This window comes from Pristis pectinata, chromosome 8, assembly GCF_009764475.1.
Source record: "Pristis pectinata isolate sPriPec2 chromosome 8, sPriPec2.1.pri, whole genome shotgun sequence".
Taxonomy (NCBI): Eukaryota; Metazoa; Chordata; class Chondrichthyes; order Rhinopristiformes; family Pristidae; genus Pristis; species Pristis pectinata.
In genome coordinates, this window is record NC_067412.1 from 85,272,966 (window position 1) to 85,294,580 (window position 21,615).

Consider the following 21,615-nt stretch of genomic DNA (forward strand, 5'->3'; position numbering starts at 1 on the left):
AAAGGAAGGTAGAAGATAATATGTCAAATCTCAGGGTTCAGAGTAAGGTTAAAAACTGAAGTTTAATCCGGGCAAGTGTGAGGTGTTGCACTTTGGGAGGTCAAGTGTAAGGGAAAGTTATACAGTTAATGGCAGGATCTTGAAAAGCATTGATGTACAGAGGGATCTTAGGCTCCACGTCCATAGTTCCCTGAAAACTGCCATGCAAATAGATAGGATGGTAAAGAAGGTGTATGGCATGCTTGCCTTCATTGGGTATTGAGTATAAGAGTCAGGAAGTCTGTTATTTAAAACTTTAGTTCGGCCACACTTGGAGTGTGTTGTGTACAATTCTGGTCCCCTCATTACAGGAAGGATTTGGAGGCTTTGGAAAGGGTACAGGTTTGCCAGGATGGTGCCTGGATTAGAGGGTATGAGCTATAAGGAGAGTTGGACAAACTTGGGTTGTTTTCTCTGAAGTGTTGGAGGCTGAGAGGAGACCAGATAGAAGTTTGTAAAATGATGAGAGGCATAGCTAGGGTCATCAGTCAGAATCTTTTTCCCAGGGTAGAAATGTCAAGTACTAGAGGACATGCACTTAAGGTGAGAGGGAGAAAGTTTAAAGAAGATGTGTGGACCAAATTTTTTACACAGAGAATGGTAGGTGCTTGGAATGGCCTGCCAGAAGTGGTGGTGGAAGCAAATACAACAGTGGCATTTAAGAAGCTGTGAGATAGACACATGAATATACAGGGCAAGAGATTTAGTTTAATTTGGCAACATTTAGTTCAGCACAGGCATTGTAGACTGAAGGGCCTGATATTGTGCTGTATTGTTCTATGTTCTATGTTCTAACTGCTGGACCTGACATTTCTTCCCTTGTTAGATTCCTGCACTCCAATCACTCCCAGATAGCCATCATTTTATGCATTTTTCTCAGATTCAATTTCCGCCTCCATAAGATGACACCTCCTTCATGCATCTCTTCATTGCCCCTTGATTTAACTACTCCAATACACCCTTGGCTGGATTCTCTCAATCTACTCTTTGTACACTTGAGGTTCTCCATAAGATATCTTTATTAGTCATGTGTACATCAAAACACATAGTGAAATGCGTCTTTTTGCGTAGAGTGTTCTGGGGACAGCCCACAAGTGTTGCCATGCTTCCAGCGCCAACATAGCATGCCCACAACTTCCTAACCTATACGTCTTTTGGAATGTGGGAGGAAACCGGAGCATCTGGAGGAAACCCACGCAGACACGGGGAGAACGTACAAACTCCTTACAGATAGTGGACGGAATTGAACCCGGGTCACTGGCGCTGTAATAGCATTACGCTAACCACTACACTACCATGCCTGCCCCCTACCGTGCCCCAGCTGCCATTGTCCTGACTCACACCATCCCATTCACCCATCTTCTGTGCTTACCCATGGGCTCCTGGCTACACATTACCTCAATTTTATAATCCTCACCCTTCCCTGTCCTATCCTCCTCTATACATAATTGCTCCAGTCCTGTAACATCCATGCCGATTTTCTCTTCTTTTATTCTGAAGAGTGCTGAGTAAAGCTACAATGCAGTCCTTTCTACACCAGCTCCCAAAGGCACTTTGTCTTAGTGGGTAGGGACCTAGACATTGGATCCTCATGAACTATTTTCCCACGTTTTTTTTCCAAAAATATATTTTATTCATAATATGCTGCAGGAACTCAGTGGGTCAAGCAGCATCTGTGGGGGTGGGGGGGGGGGAAGGAACTGTCGATGTTTCAGATCAAAACCCTGTATCTGGACTGAGTGGGGGGATAGCTAGTATAAAGAGAAGAGGGGAAGTGGTAAGACAGGAGCCTGAGGTGATTGGTGAACTGAGGAGGAGTAAAGGATGACAGGAAGGTCGAACCAGGTCAGGGAGGGGTGGAGTTGGGAGACAGAGGCAGGTGGATGATTGACGGAGGCAGAGAAAAAAATGAGAGGGTGATGGAGCGAGGTGGAGAGATGGGAGGGTGAAGGGGGAGGGAGCTGCTGGAGGGTGACAAGCAGGAACACAAAGTCTACCCGTGTTGAAATCCCCCCGAATAAAATCGGGACATGTCTTCTCCTACATCCATTATACCACAAATTCAATACATTCCTTTACAATGCATCAATGCCACTCATGTTTCCTCCTTAAACGATCCATCCATGAAGCATTTGAGAGACTGTAACATGGGGCCCAGCCCCTCAGTGTCTATTAGTGGCAGGACACTAGACTGTGGTCCTTCCCAAAAAAAAGCCTTTGTGGTGTCTGCACCAAGTTTCACTGCATCCCTCAGCATTCCTGCACCCTGGAATGTGCCCATCAGCAGCATTCACTTGCAGACATCTATTGCATCAGAAGACCAACAAACCTTGGCTAAACCAAAGTGCGCCCTTCACCAACATGCTGATCTTTCAGCGTCGGTTATGTTCGTGTCAGTAAGTGTACCTAGGGAATAGCCTGTAGGTCACGGGGTCCTGTAATATGCAACTGCTCAGGGTGAATGAACTTTGATTAGGACCACTGCACCCCTTTCAAGACATTCCTTGCAAACTCATCGTGCACAATCATCTCATCTGCACCACAGCCACCTCAAGGGCAGCATGCAGTGGGATTGAGGCTCTGGATGCGACAGGAGGGGCTTCCCTCACTGCCAGCCAAGCAAGATCTTGGCGCTCCTTGATGAGTTCTGGTGCTGAGGCACTTGGCCAGATGTCTTTGGTCATCTGCCTGGCAATCAATGCCACAGGACCCACTGTCTCCTCCCATACGTCCTCCAAGACATCCTGATGGACTTGTGGTCAAAGGTATTCTTCCACAGAAAGCTTTCTATGAAATACATGTTGTGCAGCAAGGTCCAACTAAATGGAACATCGCACAGCAACCTGTTTTCCCATGCGGCTTGACATAACTCAGTCTGTGTCTGTGCACTTTAGGGCAAAAATTACCGGGCATAAGAAGCCTCACTTGTGAGTTCCCTTCTTAATCTAAAGGTAATGGGGTCGCCTTAACCAACCCCACGTAGGGGTTGGTTAACAATAGTGACCGTATACACAAGCCATGAAACCATAAGGGACAAAGGAGGAAAGGATTTTCCCTCATTGAGAAAAAAATGTTTAAACCACATCAGAGTATTGTTTTTCTAATTTCCCATCATTGTTTATTAAATACAGAATTACCTTGTACATAATTTGGAGATTTCATAACGCTAAAGGTTTGCAAGCAGAGCCGATACGCGCGTTATCTTAGACTGACAATGGTTTCGCTTATGGAATATCTCATGAATGAATGCAAATTATGCGCGCCGAAGACTTCGCATATTCTTTATGGCGATACTAGAAATTGAAACCCCTCACGTTTTCTGTTAAACGGGATTGCCTTACTGAATGGTGCATCAACTAAATGTCTCCCTCATTCCCTCTTCATTTCTCATTGAATATTCCATGCTGCGTCATCCCACAATTAGAGTCAATCGCTTCCCTTCATGCGCTGGATAGATGGCTTTACTCCTAGTCAGATAATTTTCGCAGCCCGGAGTTTGGAAACTGCGAAGAGTTCACACAGTGAGTACAGGCAAATGGTTGAAAACTAAAGGTTACTGTTTACTGTAGCCGATAGTGGTACCCAATCCAACCCTCATCTAACATGGTTTTTCCAACGCAATAGAATTCATTTTATAGCATTTTTATTGTTAACTTTAGATTTTCGTCATTGCTGGAGTTTACTACAGATGTGGTTAAGATTTGATTTCGACCGATTGCATTATTTCGACCTCCACTATTGCTCCAATTTCTGATGACAGCTATTAGTTTGCTATATGGGTGGAAATAAAGTTAGTAGTTGCAGAGTACGTGTTGCACCCTCGCTGTGTGTCGACAGGCTCGTCCAGGCGTCTTACTTGAATTAGAAATACGTGGGGGTAATTCTGGTCCATCAGGTCACATGTGTGAAAGGGAGGCGGTTAAAATCAACCATTCGTTCCCCAATGATTGATCCGCCCCAGGTGGCTGTCTTCTGGCTATGTTGTACATTTGTCTACCAGACTTTTGTCTCTGACAGGCTGTGGACTATTGGACTGTGAAAGGGGCGGGAGAGAGAGAGAGAGAGAGACCAGCAGGATCGCTGCTGAGTTACTCTTATCTCCTGCAACGCAAAGGGGACCGGCCACCTGAGGGGTTTGAAGCATAAATTACACTTGCGAGAAAATGAAAGTGTGAAGGAGTGAGAAAAGCTTTAAGCATCAGCTTGTCAGACAGACTTGGTGATATGAGTTGATTCTCTGGACCTGTGGTGCCTAGAAAGTCACACACAGTCCCCATTTAACCAAGGTACGGGTTTTCGCTCTGTGTTTAGTCCAAAAGTGGCGACTTCAATATAAAATCGCGTACTGTATCTGGCGAATTTGGAACCGAACCGTCGAATTGATCTGAATTCAACCAAGCTCTTGGGCTAATCCGCGTCCTTCAGCACCCCTGCGCGCCTGAGAACCTTTCACGTTTATTAATCGCGTTTTATAAACTCGCTGTGGATCCTGACAGCGGGAGAACAAATAACTGTCCCCCGGTAAGTCATCCTTAGATCCGGCGAGATAAATAATTACGTTCGGAAAAAAATCCTTAATATTTCCAGATTTATTTGTTCTGCATATCATTAATTTAAAGTTTTTAAATATATTAACACGAATGGAAATCATGTCGTGTATGAAATTATTCGGTGTGACGCTAGTTGAGTAAATCAATGGATAATTTAATCAGAGGACATTGAACCCTGGACTCGGTTATTCTGTGACTTAGGTATAAAATGTGTATTGTATTGGAGAACTGTTTATTATATGTAGTTTGACAGTAAACGCACAAGTCTTGTTCTCGACAACAGTGTCGCGTGTAGATTTTCAGAGACGTACACAATCGTTTGGAAAAAGCTTTACTTCTAGCCTGCCCGCCTTCGCCAAAGAGTTGCCAGGAAAACACTGAATGTCATCTCCAGTAATTCAGTCTGAGCAAAGCCCCCACCCATTCACGGAGAGGTCGGTGAAACACATTTCAAAGATAGCCCTATGAAGTTCAGCATTGTAAACCGGACAAATTAGAGTAAAATGGTAAATTCTGAAAAAGAACAGAAGTAAAATGACAATAGTTTATACGTAAACTAACAAAGCTGACGGAGACATAGAGGACCGTGACAAATCTATTGCCCGTACTCATTCTGAAGGCACTCGTTATTTTTGCACGTATTAGGGACTTCAAGCAATATAAAGTCCCACCTGACCGTCAGCAAAGAAGTGTGAGTGTGGGGATACAGATGATTCCTCTTTACAAGCGCAGACAGGGCACTATTAACTTTGGGCTGTAATTGCTGTTGAGTACAGTTCAGACAGAGATGTACTGTAAGACGTTGTCCTTTCACTCGACTAAACAGCTCGAGTACTCAGAATTCAGATTTTAAATGTTTACAAAGGTCATTACACCGGGTTCTTAATATATCTTTAAATGTATCAGCGCAGGGCTATCGCATAAGGGCGCCGTGTGTACATTTAGCGGCGAGTGAGCCGCACGGTGTGTGCAGTGTGTTTAAAAGTAGGCAGTGATCTCCGTGGAAGGAAAGATATGAGTGTCTGTGGGGTTTGTTGCGCAGTCTCGGTGTTTCTCCTACCAAATTCAAAGAAGAGGAAGGAGGGGGCCGCACCTCGGCTTTTACTCGGTGACGTTTTCCCTTTTGCTTGAAAACGCAGCTCCCCTTTAGCAGAAGAGTCCCACTGAACCTTTCCCAACCGTTGGAAGGATGAGGGCGATCTGGAGGCTGGCGGGCAGAGAGCAGCTCAGGCTTGTCCTTTACTGTGCTGTCATGTTCCTCAAAGTGGACGCAGGCAAATCGGAGCAGGGCAAACGTAAGTTCTGTGTGCCGAACACCGGCTCTTTCACACTTACAGTGGGCTTTACTCCAACATCAAAGATAGGCGACAGATGCATGCGCGTCTCCAGAGCCGGGTAACGTCCGCAGAGGGCTCACCCGATTTACAAACGTGGATTAGTTCTGTTGTGAGTCTCCCCGGCGACTGGAACAGCCGGACGGCGGCATCTGACGCTACCACAGAATGGGTTATAGGAAGCCGAGGCTTATTTGATTCCCAACCCTAAATCCAGTATAGACCATACTGTGGTCTGGCTTTAGTCCCAGAGCGTGAACTCCACCAGAGTCCGACACGGGACTGTCCCAACTGCTAATCCAATCAGCGCGAAAGCCTCTCTCCAGTCTCATACTGCACGACTACCACCTCCCCTGTCCGATACACACAAAGCTTCCACTAGTCCTAGACTTAACCCAGAAAATAGAATGTCCTTTCCAATGGCTCGACTTAGAATGATGGTCGTCAGAGACAACTCTTGACACAAGACCATCGGATCAACTAACCTTAACCCAAAGTGCTAATCCATGTGTAAATCAATCTCGGTTTGCTAAACTTCATTGACTGTAAGGTTAATGTAACACTTCGCTCTCACGGAAAATATAAGGCACCTTGCTCCCTCCTCACAGAACGAATGCGGGGTCCACCTTTACATGGGTCTGTGGTCTCTGTTCATCCTGACCCGAAACCTCGACTGTTCATTTCCCTCCATAGGTGCTGCCTGACCTGCTGAGTTCCTCCAGCACTTTGTGTGTATTGCTCCAGATTCCAGCATCTGCAGAATCCCTTGTGTCTAAATTCCAGTTTTGCTCAGATTGACCCTAAACCCAAATAAGCCCGCAGTTTATGATAACTTTGATCTAGACATGAATGATGCTGTAGTTCTGAACAAGAATGAATGGCTCCCTTCCCGTTCACTCCCACTCTAATCAGAAATAGTGCAGTGATTTCTGCTGCTTCCACCTAATACGGACCTGCCACAATGTTCCAGCGTCTGTTGACTCCGACCAGAATCCTGGAGCCGCAGTCTCTGCCGACGCAGCGTCGACGTACAGGTTTGCTGCATCTGATCTTAAACTTTCCACAGCAACCTCGCAGAAGGTTTGAAATTTCAAGCCCAAAATGATTTTTGTTTTACAGTAATAAACAGTACATACGAAGAATTTAACAGCACACACGAAAAAGGGATTGGATAAGATTAGCACATTAATCGACTCTACCGCTATCAAGTTCAAATATTTTGTCCCCTGACAGCTTTGCTAATCCGGAGCAACAAACAAGAAGGTGGAGGGACTCCGCGGGTCAGGCGGCATCTGTGGAGGGGAATGGACAGTCGACGTTTCGAGTCGAGAGCATTCCCAGTTCAGGTGAAGGGTCTCGACCCGGAATACCCGTCCATTTCCCTCCACAGGTGCTGCCTGACCCGCTGAATTCCTCCAGCTTTTTGTGTGTTGCTCCAGATTCCGGCATCTGCAGTCTCTGGTGTCTCTAGCTTTGCTAATTTGCCAGCCGAAAGGATTTAGGTCAAACAAGATACCGGGGTTCTCCTCCATTTCTAAATGTGCTGGTAAGGTGCTCCTAACAAATAAACTGCCTCCAACCCCGGCTTGCTGAGCCGGGAAGAGATAACGAGTCAGGTAGCGGCGATACCAGGGCAAATGAGTTCGTGCAAACCCTGTTTATTACCACTGTGGGTATGCCAAAGCGTATGCAAGTCTGACTCCACGTGCGCGCATTTTATATTACATGTGGTACATAGGTGAACCTTGTTTTCGGATCTAGTGCCTCGGGAAGCCACTTGGAAAGTATACATGTCCGACCATCATAGGATCCCATGTCTCCGGGCTGCTATGTATCGCGTTATCATATCCGTCTGATGGTGGTTGGACACACCAGAAGTATCTCAGGCTGGTCACTGCGACTCCTAAAAACCTCTCGTTGTTGCGATTAGTGTGAATAAAATGGAGCTGTCAATAAATCAGATTATCTTTGGTTGGCGTGAACCAGGACTGTAACTTGTCTGTTGTTAAACTTTCCTGAACAGCGTCTGACACTTTCTGCATGTTCCAAGACAAGAAGTACCGGATGGGAGAGAGTTGGCACCCCTATCTGGAACCCTATGGATTCGTCTATTGTATAAACTGTCTTTGCTCTGAGGTACATTTATACCAATGTTTTCTTCTGTTAGACCTTAAGGCTCGGGACGCCAGGTGTGTTAGGCGCAGATGCCAATGTGATGCGTGGAGCGCTCAGATGTACATCTAGGCGATAGTTTAACATTAACCTCTCAACAGCGACCAAGTGTTACGTTACATGCGGTTCCCCCTTCCCCATCGTTGGCAGGTCGTGTCGACTGGAAAAAATTGTGGTGATACATGTTAAGCTAAAGTTTGGTTAAAAACAACTTATTGAAAGCTCACTGCCCAACCTTACCATCATTACAGGTTATGATCATATTTAGCTAAGTAAGAACTGAGCAGCTCAGGTATCCAGACCACGAGAAAGGCATCTCCAATATACGATGGGTCGTGCTGTCCAAGGAGAAAGCTTCTTATATGCGGTCGGCATTAATTTCCTGCCGCACCGCAATTTCATTCCAGCAAACTTTGATAGTCTACCAACACAGCAAGGTTAGCACTAAAACACGAGGTGCCTTGTAAAAGTTGTTTTTAAACTGGAAAGGGATCTTATTGGAGGCTGCGCCAGAGAAAGCTGTTCTAGAAGTGCAGAGACTTCGGACAAAGTAACGTAACAGTAAAAAAAAACAAAATGTGTTCTTAATGATCCCAGACAAATGTACGTGTTTTATCCGAAACTATTTGTTGCTGTGACTCCTGATAATACATTGTAGATAAACCAAAGAGGTGCTAGCTTTTCTTCATTGTAACCGCTTAATTTCTGTTTTAACTAATTGAAGGGCTTACATTTCCAGAACGGGCACGTAGCCTGCAACCGAGTGAAGTGTCCGAATATTCACTGCTCCAGCCCCGTGACGGTCCCACAGCATTGCTGTCGCCGCTGTGCACCAGGTAATGAAGGCATTCTTTTTCTTCATACGACAAATGTCAACTTTAGTAACACATGCAGGGGTAGAGAAAAGGTGATCAAGCGGGAAAAGGTTGGGGCAGCATCTCCCTCCCGGTGTTATCATGTAGAAAACATTTTCAAAGAAGCCATCAGTCGTTTTTCAAAGGACTGACGGGACAAATCTCCTTTGCAATTAGAAGGTTGAAACGTGGAAGTAAACTGTCACCCTCACCTGGAAGTGAAGCTGTTTTAGATGTGTTTGAATATAAAGTAAACATATACATGGCATAATCAGCCTCGCCTTCACTCTAACCCAGCTGGTCACAAACCACTCAAAGGGCCATCCATCTCCTGAACAACCCAGGTCTGTTCAAACTTGGGATCGTCTGATATTAATAATGAGCTGTCTTAATCTGTGCACTGAAGAATGTGTTCACAGAGCTTCCTTTTAGAACATAGAAAACCACAGCACAGTACAGGCCCTTCAGCCCACAACGTTTTTGTGCCTTCAATGCTCAGAGTAGCACATCAGCTGCCTTCCAAGCTACAGAGGTATCTGCAGTATAACTCTAATCGAACATTCTTCTCTTATATATAGATGACACACAAAGACATTACATGAACCATTTTACCTCTCTTACTTTCCACTGTTTTAAAACTGGTAAAAATGCAAAAGCAAAATATTGTATAGTCTGGAAATCTGAGATAAAAATGGAAAATGATAGAAATACTCAGTAGGTCAGGCAGCATCTGTGGAGAAACTGAGTTAACTTTTAAGACGATGATGTTATGGTTAGTCACAGATTCTTGTGAGGCTTCAAGTGATAAGCTTTCATCTATTTCCATATATTTAGTTGTATGAAGAATATTTTACACTCACTATGGTATCATCATAACCAGAATTTACACTATTTTGACAAATACATCAAACAATGGGCTGTGAATGCGTACTAAAGAACTACCATTGTAGAGGATCAGCTGCACTGAAAAACTTTATCAGAAGAATCAACATATTCATAATACACTTCTTTGCATGAACATTTCAACAGATTTAAGTGGTAGCAGCAAACAAGACGCTGGAGGAAGTCAGTTTGTCAGACAGCAATTGTGGAGGGAAATGGACAGTCCACGTTTCAGGTCAAGACCTTCCAGATGCTCCAGATTCCAGCATCTGCAGTCCCTTGTGTCTCCAGATTTAACTGGTAGATCTATAGCTGGGTTCAAATCTAGCACAGTGTGATAGAAAGACAGTCTCGTCTTTCTGTTGTTTTCATATATCTAAAAGGAATGTGCAATATCAGTGTCCCTAAGGCTGGGTCCACAACACAAAATTGTCTTTGAATTCACAAATAATTTAGATTGTGCCAGATTTATCTTTGAAATAAATTCAGCCATCAAGTCTATTAGTGCCTGCTGTTATTTAAGTGCAAGTTGGACAATGATTTCCAGCAAGTGCAGTAGGGAATTAAATGTGAAAATTCAGAATCCTTTATCTGAAATGCAATCTCCACTGTGGGCTGAATGAAAATGGCACTTCACTATCTAATTTTTCATTCATATACACTTATCTTTGTAAAGTTCCTGCACTAACACCATAGAAATGGAATAAGCTCACAGCCTAAGGCTAGAATTTATCCGTTCAGGTCTAAATAACCTTTTAATGGCATATGAGATTTTTATGAAAAAAAATTCTGTGGGACAGAAAATTAACTTTCGTATGTTAATTCCTAATATGTTAGGAATCTATGTTATCTAATTCCTTTCAACTTTTAATTAATTTATTTTTTTATTTCTGCTTCATCAATCACTCTTAACCTTATCTTTGTTTCCCTCTTTTTTTCATTTCCTGCACCTGATACTTGCAAATTTTATGATTCCTGATTGAGACTTTGTGATTCTCATTGAATTTGGTTGGTTAAAGAGGTATACAGTTGGATGTCCTATGGGGAGGATGTGGTGCTGCTTCATTGATTACCTAACAGCAGCTGGTAATACAAAACCCCATAATATGTCCATGGAAAAATACAAGTCATCACAGTAACATTTAGCCCAGTTAATTGGCAGTCTCTTGTGTAGGTGGCAGGCTGGTTATTGGGCAATGGGATAGGATTCATTAATCCTGTTGAGGTGGCTTCCCTGAAATTTGGACCTGAGGCAAATGGGAAATATTATGTTACTCTGCGTCTGCCCATTTTATACCTGACCTACAAATGTTTGACTTGAACATTTGAGTCAGGATTTCCTGTACCATCAGGTGGATGATAGTGAGAGAATTGGGAGCTCAAAATATATCACTTGTGGGAGGGGTCATCTTGCTCAGCTGACAGTTTTGGAATTTTCTACAGGAAGTGGCAGCTGATACACTTCCCCTATCTTTGGACAATCATATGGAAATGACAGAGAAGAGTGGGCACATGTTTTCTGAAAAATTCTCATAATTACAATCTTAGCAAGAATGAAGATAGAACATTACAGCACAGTACAGGCCCTTTGACCCACAATGTTGTGCCGACCTATATAAACCTTATCCACATTCACTCTGTGCCCCTCTCTACTTCACCACCCATAACCCTCTATTTTTCTTTCATCCATCTGCCTATCTAAGAATCTCTGAGATGACCCAATCGTATCAGTCCCAACCACCACCTCCAGCAGTGCATTCCAGGCACCCTCCAGTTTCTATGTTAAAAAAACTTACCTCTGATATCTCCCCTGAAACTTCCTCCACACACCTTAAATGGGTGACCTCTAGTATTGGCCATTGGCATCCTGGGGAAAAGATGCTGGCTGTCCACTCTGTCTTTGCCTCTCATAATCTTATATACCTCTATCAAGTCTCCTCTCATCCTTTGTCACCTTAACTCACTTGCCCTCCAACCCAGGTAGCATCCTTGTAAATCTCCTGTACACCCTCTCCAAAGCTTACACATCCTTCCTAGAGTGCGATGACAAGAACTGAACACAATATTCCAAGTGTGGTCTAACCAGAGTCTTATAGAGCTGCAACATTACCTCTTGGCTCTTGAACTCAATGCCCTGGCTAATGAAGGCCAGCACACCATACGCCTTCTTAACTGCCCTATTCACTTGTGTGACAATTTGAGGGATCTATGTACTTGGACCCAAAGATCTCTCTGTTCCTCCACAGTGCTAAGAATCCTTCCATTAACCATGTACTCTGCCTTCAAGTTTGTTCTTCCAAAGTGTATCACTTCACACTTCTCCAGACTGAACTCTATCTGCCATTTCTCTGCCCAGCTCTGCCTCCTGTCTAAATCCCATTGCAACCTACAACAACCTTCTTCACTACCTACTACTTCAACGACCTTCATGCCATCTGCAAACTTATCAACCCATCCTTCCACTTCCTCATCCAAATCATTTATAAAAATCACAAAGAGCAAGGGTCCCAGAACAGATCCCTGCAGAACACCACTAGTCAACGACCTCCAGGGCCAATGCTCCCCTTCTACAACCACGCTCTGCCTTATGTGGGCAAGCCAATTTCGAATCCACACAGCCTATTTTCCATGGATCCCATACCTCATGACTTTCTGAATGAGCCTACCATGGGGAACCTTGTCAAACGCCTTGCTAAATTCCATATATACCTCATCCACTGCACTACCTTCATCAATTTGTCTTGTCACTTCCTCAAAAATCACTATTAGGCTCGTGAGGCATGACCTGCCCTTCACAAAGCCATGTTGACTATCCCTAATAAGACTATGCTTCTCCAAGTGCTCATAAATCCTCTCCAATAGTTTGCCCACCACTCACTGGTCTATAATTCCTGGGATTATCCCTTTTACTTTTCTTGAACAATGGAACAATATTTGCCATTCCCCAATCCTCCGGTACCTCTCCTGTGGCAAGGGAGGACTCAAAGGTCATCGTTAACGCTCCGGCAATCTCTTCCCTCACTTCTCAGAGTTACCTGGGGTATATCATGTCTGACCCCAGGAATCTATCTATCCTAATGCTTTTTAGTAGCTCCAACACTGCTTCTTTCTTAACCTCGACGTGCTCAAACACATTTGCCTGTTCTACGCTAACCTCACATTCGCCTAAGTCCCTCTCAGTGGTGAACTGAAGCAAAATATTCATTTAGGACTTCCCCTACCTCCTTCACCTCCAGACACATTTTCCCCCCTTATCCCTGAGTGGTCCTACTGCCACCCTAGTCATCCTCTTATTCCTCACATATGTGTAGAACGCCTTAGGTTTTCCTTAACCCTACCTGCCAAAGCCTACTCATATCCCCTTCTAGCTCTCCTAAGTCCCTTCTTAAGCTCATTCCTGGCTACCTTATAACTATCAAGAGCCCTGTCTGATGTTTGCTTCCTAAACTTTAAATATGCTTCCTTCTTCCTCTTGACAAAATCTTCCACCTCTCTTGTTAACCATGGTTCCTTCATCCTACCATCCTTTCCTTGTCTCAGTGGAACAAACCTATCTAGAACCCCATGCAAATGGTCCCTAAACAATCTCCACATTTCTGTAGTGCATTTACCAGAGAACATCTGTTCCCAGTTTACACTCCCAAATTCTTGTCTAATACCATTGTAATTTGCCCTCCCCCAATTAAATACTTTCCCATAATGTCTGCTCCTATCTTTGTCCATGGCTATGCTAAAGGTCAGGGAGTTGTGGTCACTACCCCTGAAATGCTCGCCCACCGAGAGGTCTTTCACCTGACCAGGTTCATTGCCTAATATCTGATCTTGCATGGCCTCTCCTCTAGTTGGCCTGTCTACATACTGTGTCAGAAATCCTTCCTGTACACACCTAACAAATTCTGCTCCATCTAAACTTTTTGCATTAGGGAGGTGCCAATTAATATTAGGGAAGTTGAAGTCACCCATGACAACAACCCTGTTATTTTTGCACCTTTCCAAAATCTGCCTACTTATCTGCTTCTCGGGGTCTTGATAGCTATTTGGGAGCCTTTAGAATACTTCCAATAGAGTGATTGCTCCCTTCCTGTTTCTGACTTACACCCACACTGACTCAATAGATGATCCTTCTATGATGTCTTCCTTTCTTACAGCTGTGATATTATCTCTGATTAGCAATGCTACCCCCCCTACCCCTCTACCTCCTTCCCTATCCCTTTTGGAACATCTAAACCCCAGAACCTCATGCAGCCACTCTTGCCCTTGCAACAGCCAAATCTCAGTAATGGCCACAACATCATAATTCCATGTACTGATCTATGCTCTAAGTTCATCACCCTTATTTTTAACACTCCTTGCATTAAAAGGTAAACACATTTCAACCCATCTAACTTATTGCATTTATGCCCCATCCCCTGCCTATCGTTCCTCACCTTCTCCTTACACATCTCATTTACTTCTACACCCACTGATCCATCCTCTAATCTGACACTCTGGTTCCCCTCCCCCTACCAAGCCAGTTTAAACCCTCCCCAACAGCTCGAGCAAACTTGCCCACAAGGACATTTGTCCCTCTCCAGTTCAGGTGTAACCCGCCCCTTTTGTACAGGTACAAAATGCTGATACATTTTTTTGGTGCTCAGCAATGCACTTTGACCAATGAAAGAATGTTAATCCTCCAAGTTACACTAGAAGAAAAAAAAGCTTTTTCACCAGTGTTGGCACTACAAACACTGCAATCAATGGTCTTCCCCTCGGAACTTATGGATCACCTGGTACCAATGCCACAAAACTTTAAATGAACCTGGCCCTGGAAGGCCCGATGGCAGTTGTTGTTTAGTAAAATTAATGGATATAAAACTTGACTTGTCATCAATCTGATGAATTCTTATTAAATTGGAACATCTTAGCTTGACTGCCCAATGAACTCAGTATGTGAGATTGCCAGTTTAGTGCAAAGGCTTTAAAATTCCCAGATGTTTCAACATGCACACAGCATTGTAAACGTAATCAGCACAAGCATACTCCATTCGCCAATGAAGTCAGTACAAGTCTGACAGCTGTACCAGAACTTTTTGAAACATTATTTTTGGATAATCATTTTTTCTAGAAAAAGGGTGTATTCAATGTTTGTATTTGAAGAGAATGAATAATATTGCAAATTGTAATCAGAACATAAAGAACTTTTAATGCAATTTTTCTATTGGAGAGACCACACCTGTGTACTACTTCAAAGAATACAGTTCATAAGATTGAGGAATTAACTTTCTCCAGAAGGTGTGTTTATATCAATCCTAAAAGTGAAGACAAAACATGTATATGTGAGCCAGATAGATTGAATGACCTTTTTGTTTATTTGGGATCTTATGTTAAAACCCTCCAAAGAAAGAGTAATTATTACACTGCCCCTGACACTTTCCAGGCCAGTTTGGAGGTTTGAGTGCAATTGGAGGGCTTCTTGGGTTGGGACTAATTTTTGAGCTAACACAAAAATGTAATCCCTCTTCTGCATGAAAAAGCTAAATGAATAAATGATTACTAAATGAACAAGTATGAGATACCCAGAATATCTTTTTAGATGTCAGGCTTTATGGCTTTTGAGGGCCACAACTGAGGGCTTTTGCTGCATTGTTTTAGACTTTGCAAAATAGTTTCAAAACCTGTATAGCTTCATACATGGCATATCTAGACGTGTTCCAGCAAAAGACATTAGCTTCACCTTGATGCAGATGGTTGCTGATTATTGAATAGATTTAAGGTTTAAAGTGTATTTAATACAGAAATTGGTAGTAGTAATGTATGGAAAATCATAATCTCAGGAACACCCTCTGCTGCCACACACCAAAACCATCATCCATGTGGCTGCAATAAGTGTGCCACTACTGAGTGCCAATTAGTATCTGTTTAAGGGGTGGTTTGTTAGTGAACACACATACGTAAGTTCTTTCAGGACCATTTTATTTATCAGGGAAACATGACATTTATTGTTACAGTGGCAGAGAATTATAATGTAAAATCCAGTACTCTTTTTGTATTAAACTAATATAAAATGCTTGTGAATTATAATTAAGAACAACAACTATTAATATTATGGAGCATAGATGTAAGTTGAAAAATATTTTGTCATATTGCTAATATACACTTAAAAATAAAGTTTTTTAGAAATCTACCCTGAAAATTAAGGAAATTTCTTGAAATCTATCTAAGCTTGGTTGATCTGTGGGTAAGGCACAACACTAAATCAAATTATATTAGCAATCATGAAATTAAATAGAATTAAAAATATCAGATAGAGTGGTTCAGGGGAGGACATATGTCAAACTGCTGTTCATATGACCACAGGTCCACACTATGGATTGTGCTTTGGGGGGGGGGGGGGGGGGGGGGGGAGGGGGGAGGGGCAGGGTGGTCCTGGAATTGAATGGAGATGCAAAACAGGTGGAAATACTCTTGCTGACTGTATATAGTATTTCTGACAATCGATTGAATTAAAACAGAATTGAATGCAATGCACTCTGTATAACAGGTGACCAATGCAGTGACATTAGTTTTGTGTCACCACCCATGACCAATTTTATCTCTAGAAAACAAATAAAACTGCAGATGCTGGAAACTGAAACAGAACAGAAATGCTGGAAGAACTCAGCCACTCAAGCAGCACCTGTGGAAAGAGAAACCAGTTAACATTTTAGATCAAAGATCTTTCATAATTCTGATGCTGTTTGATTGGCTGAGTTCTTCCAGCATTTCTTTTTATGTTACCTCTAAAAAGTTTGAGCCTTAATTTTCTTTTCTTTGTTTACGATCTGTGGCCATCATTGTTAAGAGCAGGTTTATTCCTTATCCTTTGAGAATTAAATGTGAACTACTAGATACACATTTTGAAAATCTAGATCATATTTTCCTTTAGGAAAAAATAGGATTTTTAAGCAAAAGCCATCCTCAGCAAAGTCCTCACCTTCGTACCTCTATGCCTCCACCTCAATGAACTAGATTCCAGGATTTTTAAGCTCCTATCACAATCAGAAAAGTGGTTATGTAGATACAAGAGATCGTTTTCAAGAGATGCTGGAATCTGGAGCAAAAAGAACAAACTGCTGGAGGAACTCAGCGGATCAGGCAGCATCTGTGGAGGGAAATGGACAGTCGACCTTTTGTGTCTAGACCCCTCATCTAGGTCCCTATCTTTTGACCCGTAAGATAAAGGGGACATAGCCGATTTAAAGAGGCGAGGGGAAGGGGTGGGGCAAGAGCTGGCAAGTGATAGGTGGATCCAGGCGAGGAGGGGTGATTGGCAGATGGAGGCGGGAAGAGTAGAAATGGTGACAGAGGCTGGGAGGCGAGAAGTGGAGGCAACAACAAAGGGTGCAGGAGATGGAATCTGATAGGAAGGGAAGGCGGAGCATGGAACCAAATCAGGGAGGGATGGTGGGCAGATCGGTACAGTGGGGGGAGGGGTCCCAGTTGGAGGAGTGTGTGGGTGATGGACAGATGGAGTAGCTGGAGGAGGAGAAAGAAACAGGATGACTGGGGGCTGGTGGGTGGTGGGGTGTTTGCATAGGAGGAAATGGATGGACGAGAGAAAAAGGGACAGTGAAGGAGCAGGTTATCTGAACTTGGAGAATTCAATGTCCATGCCATCGGGTTGTAGACTACCCAGGCAGAATATGAGGTGCTGTTCCTCTAGTTTGCATCTGGCCTCACCCAGGCGGTGGAGGAGGCCGAGGACAGACAGACTGGTGTGGGAATGGGAAGGGGAATTAAAGCGGCTTGCAACCAGGAGCTCCAAATGTCCATTGTAGATGGAGAACAGGTGGTCAGCAAAGCAGTCGCCTAGTCTGTGACAGGTCTCACTGATGTGAGTTATGGTTTAAGTAGGCACATGTACTGCATGTACTATGCAAATCCACAGCTATCCCATTTTGAGGCAAACTGTCTCAAGAGCCTAGCTAGGTAATCCCGGCCATTCCACCATCATGGTTATCTCATTGCTAAAGCAACCTAGTATGATCTCTGTAATAGTTTGTAAGGGACAATTCAAACTGTCACAAATTAATCAGAATATTTGAGATAAGCATCCTTATTCGCAAAGAGCTGGAGCTGGGAGGAATTTCAAGAAGGATAATGTAATAATGAACTATAGAGGTGAAGGGACGTAGTGCCTCTCGTTTTGAAGGTGGAGTGTCATTGTGAATTGGAGGTGGCTGGAAGGGCAAGAAGTGTCTCTGAATTGGCAAAGGGTTTAAGAGAAGGAGAATGGCTCTATGAAGAAGAAATAGAAGGGAAGACTGCCTCTCTGAAGGCGAAGAGAACAAGGGTTTGGGAAAAAAAGTCTCATGAGAATGACAGTTGAGTGGTTCCTACTGGTTACACAAGAGATTCTGCAGATGCTGGAATCTGGAGCAACACACACACAATGCTGGAGGAACTCAGCAGGTCAGGCAGCATCTATGGAGGGAAATAAACAGTCAACATTTTGGGTCGAGACCCTTCATCAGTCCTGACCTGAAATGTTGACTCTTTATTTCCGTCCATAGGTGCTGCCTGACCTGCTGAGTTCCTCCAGCATTTTGTGTGTCTTACTGGTTACAGTTCTGCTGCAGGCTCCCAGTAGCCACTGCACTTTAGAACAAAGTTTACAGAGCTGCTGCTTTTTGAGGGAAAATCTGCTAAAAACACAAAATTGGTGCCTTTTTGACATAACAGAGCTAAGACCAAGATCTTCACATGGAGGTCAACTATTGCTTTTAAAGAGAGGATTTAAATTATTAAATAGCAGTAGGGTGGGGCAGAGGAAACACTTGAGAGGAGAAGTAAAATGCACAGAGGGATGAGAAAAATTACTAGCAATAAAGAATATTTCTGAAAGGGACCAAAATGGGGGAAAATGCAAGGAAGCTTAAGAAGCTTTGTAGTGTATATATTTAACTGGAATAAGCATGGTAAACAAGGCTCATGAGCTGCTACTGCAAATCCCCATGTAGTTCCATGCAATAGTAGTGATTATTTTAAAGTAAGAGGGGAGGGGTGGGCGGAATCAAGGAACGTCATTCATTATATTATATAGTGGAAAAACAATACAAAGGCAGAGTGCAGAGGGGATCTGAAAATAAATGACAATGGAGGTGCCAGAGAAGAGTATGAAAATAAGTCATGAATTAACATGAAAGGGAATCAAAAGACCTTTGTAATATAAGACAATAGTCAAGGAAAGAATGCACCAGTTAGAGAATAAAATGAGATGTTCCTGCAATACTTACCATTCCTGGCTTCAGAGTATTGAAGCAAGTCAGGGAAGGAAAACAGAAAGTGCATTTGGAAGTTTTAATCAAATAAACTATTGTAGCAACGTGAAGGGGTGATGTACTTCAAAGGTCAAATAACATGCTATTCAAATGAATAAACCATTGGAGAGCTAATATGCTTCTGTGAATATGGACCAATATGCTACCACTTAGGAAGATAGAAAGAGATAGAGGAGAAAAATCTACTGGGACATCAGAGTAAAATGCAAGAGCCAAATTGAAATGATATCCTAATTCCAACCTGTATAGTAAAAACATCCAAGTCAGAGGATGGGGAGTTGTTACTCCTGAAATACATATGTACAAGCAAACTTCCTTTATTATTTCCAGCCAAAATGAAAAGAACTGAATCTAATTTTGGGGAACAATGAAGTAAGTGAAGTAGATTCCAGCACCGATCACAATATCGTCAGCTATATTTATAGAACAGTGATTTCTGTAGGTAAACAGAAAAGATTGAGCTCAATTGGATTAGAATCAAATATTGATATCGAAACAGTATTCAACAATCAGTAGCATCAAAAAGGAAATTGACAGTAAACATTCCCACAGACAGTGGGGAATGATATTCAAAGTTAGAATTCCCTGTATGACTAATACAAAGATAAAACTAAACAGAAATGAAGGAGCCTTAAGACAAAACTAGGTAAATTACATAGTGGAAATGCAATATGAAGGCATAGCACAGAGTAGATCTGAAACTAAATAACAATGAGGTGCCAGGAAAGGGAATGAAATTAAGTCATAAAAGAGAGTCAAAAGACCTTTGTAATATAAGACAGTGGTCAAAGAAAGGATACACCAGTTAGCAAATAAAATGAAATGTTCCTGCAGAAGCAGTGCAGATGCCCAAGGCACTCTGTGTCTGTCTTCAGAAGAGAATGCTGCCACTGTAGCAGTATTGGATAGGATAAAAATAAAGAGTGACACTCAGGGTGGAAATTTCATTCAGTGTAATTGAGAGACATCCTAGCTTACTGCTGGAGTAAGGGTGAAAATTGTGGAGACCAAGCCACAATCTTCCAATCCTTCAGAAATTGAGTTAGTACTAGAAGACTGCAGGGTTATAAATTTTACAACCTTCGTAAGAAAGAAGAGGCATAATGGTAGCAACTCGAGGCTGGTCAGTGTAACATAAGTCATGAGGAAACTCAGAAACAATAATAATCCAGGGAAAAAAAGATTGCTGTTGGCTTGCATATGCTAAATTGTGTGGCATAGAGTCAGATGGGTGTTGAGTTCTGCTTCCAAAATTCAAAGAAGTCAATGGAAAACACATTCTGGAAGAAAGTTGAATATGCATATATTGCATATAATGCAGGCATGGTACATTCAACCAAGGACAAACATCTACCTCAGCAAATTGTTGTGATCTGGTGTGAAGTCTGAATGGATGTTAGAAGCTGATTAACCAGCAACATTCAAAAGTCAGTCCTTTCAACAACTGAAGGAGAAAGACATTACAGAACTATCAGGACAGTGCAGTGCAGAGGTGTGGACTCGGTTTCCAAAGAGCAAAAGAGGTGAGACTGGTCAAATAGATTCCTTCTGTACTGTATCACTCTATTATTCCAGACCTTTCAAAAATTGGTTAACAAAATGAAAATAAAAGTTTGTTGCCAGGATGGGACAGCTTGAGTTATAAGGAGAGACTGGACAGGCTGGGACTGTTTGCCCTGGAGTGTAGGAGGCTGAGAATGGACCTTTCTGAGGTAAATAAGATCATGAGGGGCACAGATAAGATGAATGGCCACAGTCTTTTATCCCAGGGTAGGTGGATCTGAAATCAGAGGGCATGGGTTTAAGGTGAGAGGGGAAAGATTTAATGGGGACCTGGGGGGGGGGGCAAGTTTTTCACATAGAGGGTAGTGGGTATATGTAACGAGCTGCCAGAGGAAGTGGTAGAGGTGGGTACAATTACAATGTTTAAAAGATATTTGGGCAGGTACATGGATAGGAAAGGTTTAGAGGGATATGGGCCAAATCCAGGCAAATGGGACTGGCATGGACGAGATGGGCCGAAGGGTGTGTTTCCATGCTGTAGAACTCTTTGACTCTACAATGTAATATTTGTATTCAGTCTAACGGGGTATTTATTCAATCTCAGTTTAAATTCTGCTGCAAAGCTAGTAAACCTGTCACAAAGCGAATTAAGTAGAATAAATGCTGATTTTTATAGCGCTTACATTTTTTGGGAGGGGAGGGGAGAATGGATGTGTTTAAGTGTAGTATTCTTGATCTCCCAGTTTAGTGGCTGTTGAAGGCGATATCTTGGCATGGCTGTGTGGATGTCTGGCACCAGTTTCTAGCTGACTGCACGTCACATGTCAACCGTGTTGGAGGCTCTTGACTTGCCTGATTAGAAACACATTGACGCTCAGTCCCTCCAGGATCATTATTTTTATTATTATTTAATGAGAAAACATTTCTGTTGACGCTTATGTAGACACGGTGGCCGGAGACAATGCATTCGCACCTACATCCA

At 42.9% G+C, this 21,615-nt stretch overlaps 1 protein-coding gene across 1 annotated transcript in view; it reads left to right on the forward strand.

The window, feature by feature from the left end:
* The first annotated feature begins 4,165 nt into the window (after positions 1–4,165).
* The window catches only part of chrdl2 (chordin-like 2), a 45,582-nt gene continuing 28,132 nt past the window's right edge, over positions 4,166–21,615 (forward strand). The window contains 4 exon segments of the mRNA XM_052022004.1: positions 4,166–4,560; positions 5,729–5,884; positions 7,947–8,059; positions 8,835–8,931. Of these exon segments, the coding sequence (XP_051877964.1) occupies positions 5,779–5,884; positions 7,947–8,059; positions 8,835–8,931 (316 nt within the window). The 5' untranslated portion in view covers positions 4,166–4,560; positions 5,729–5,778.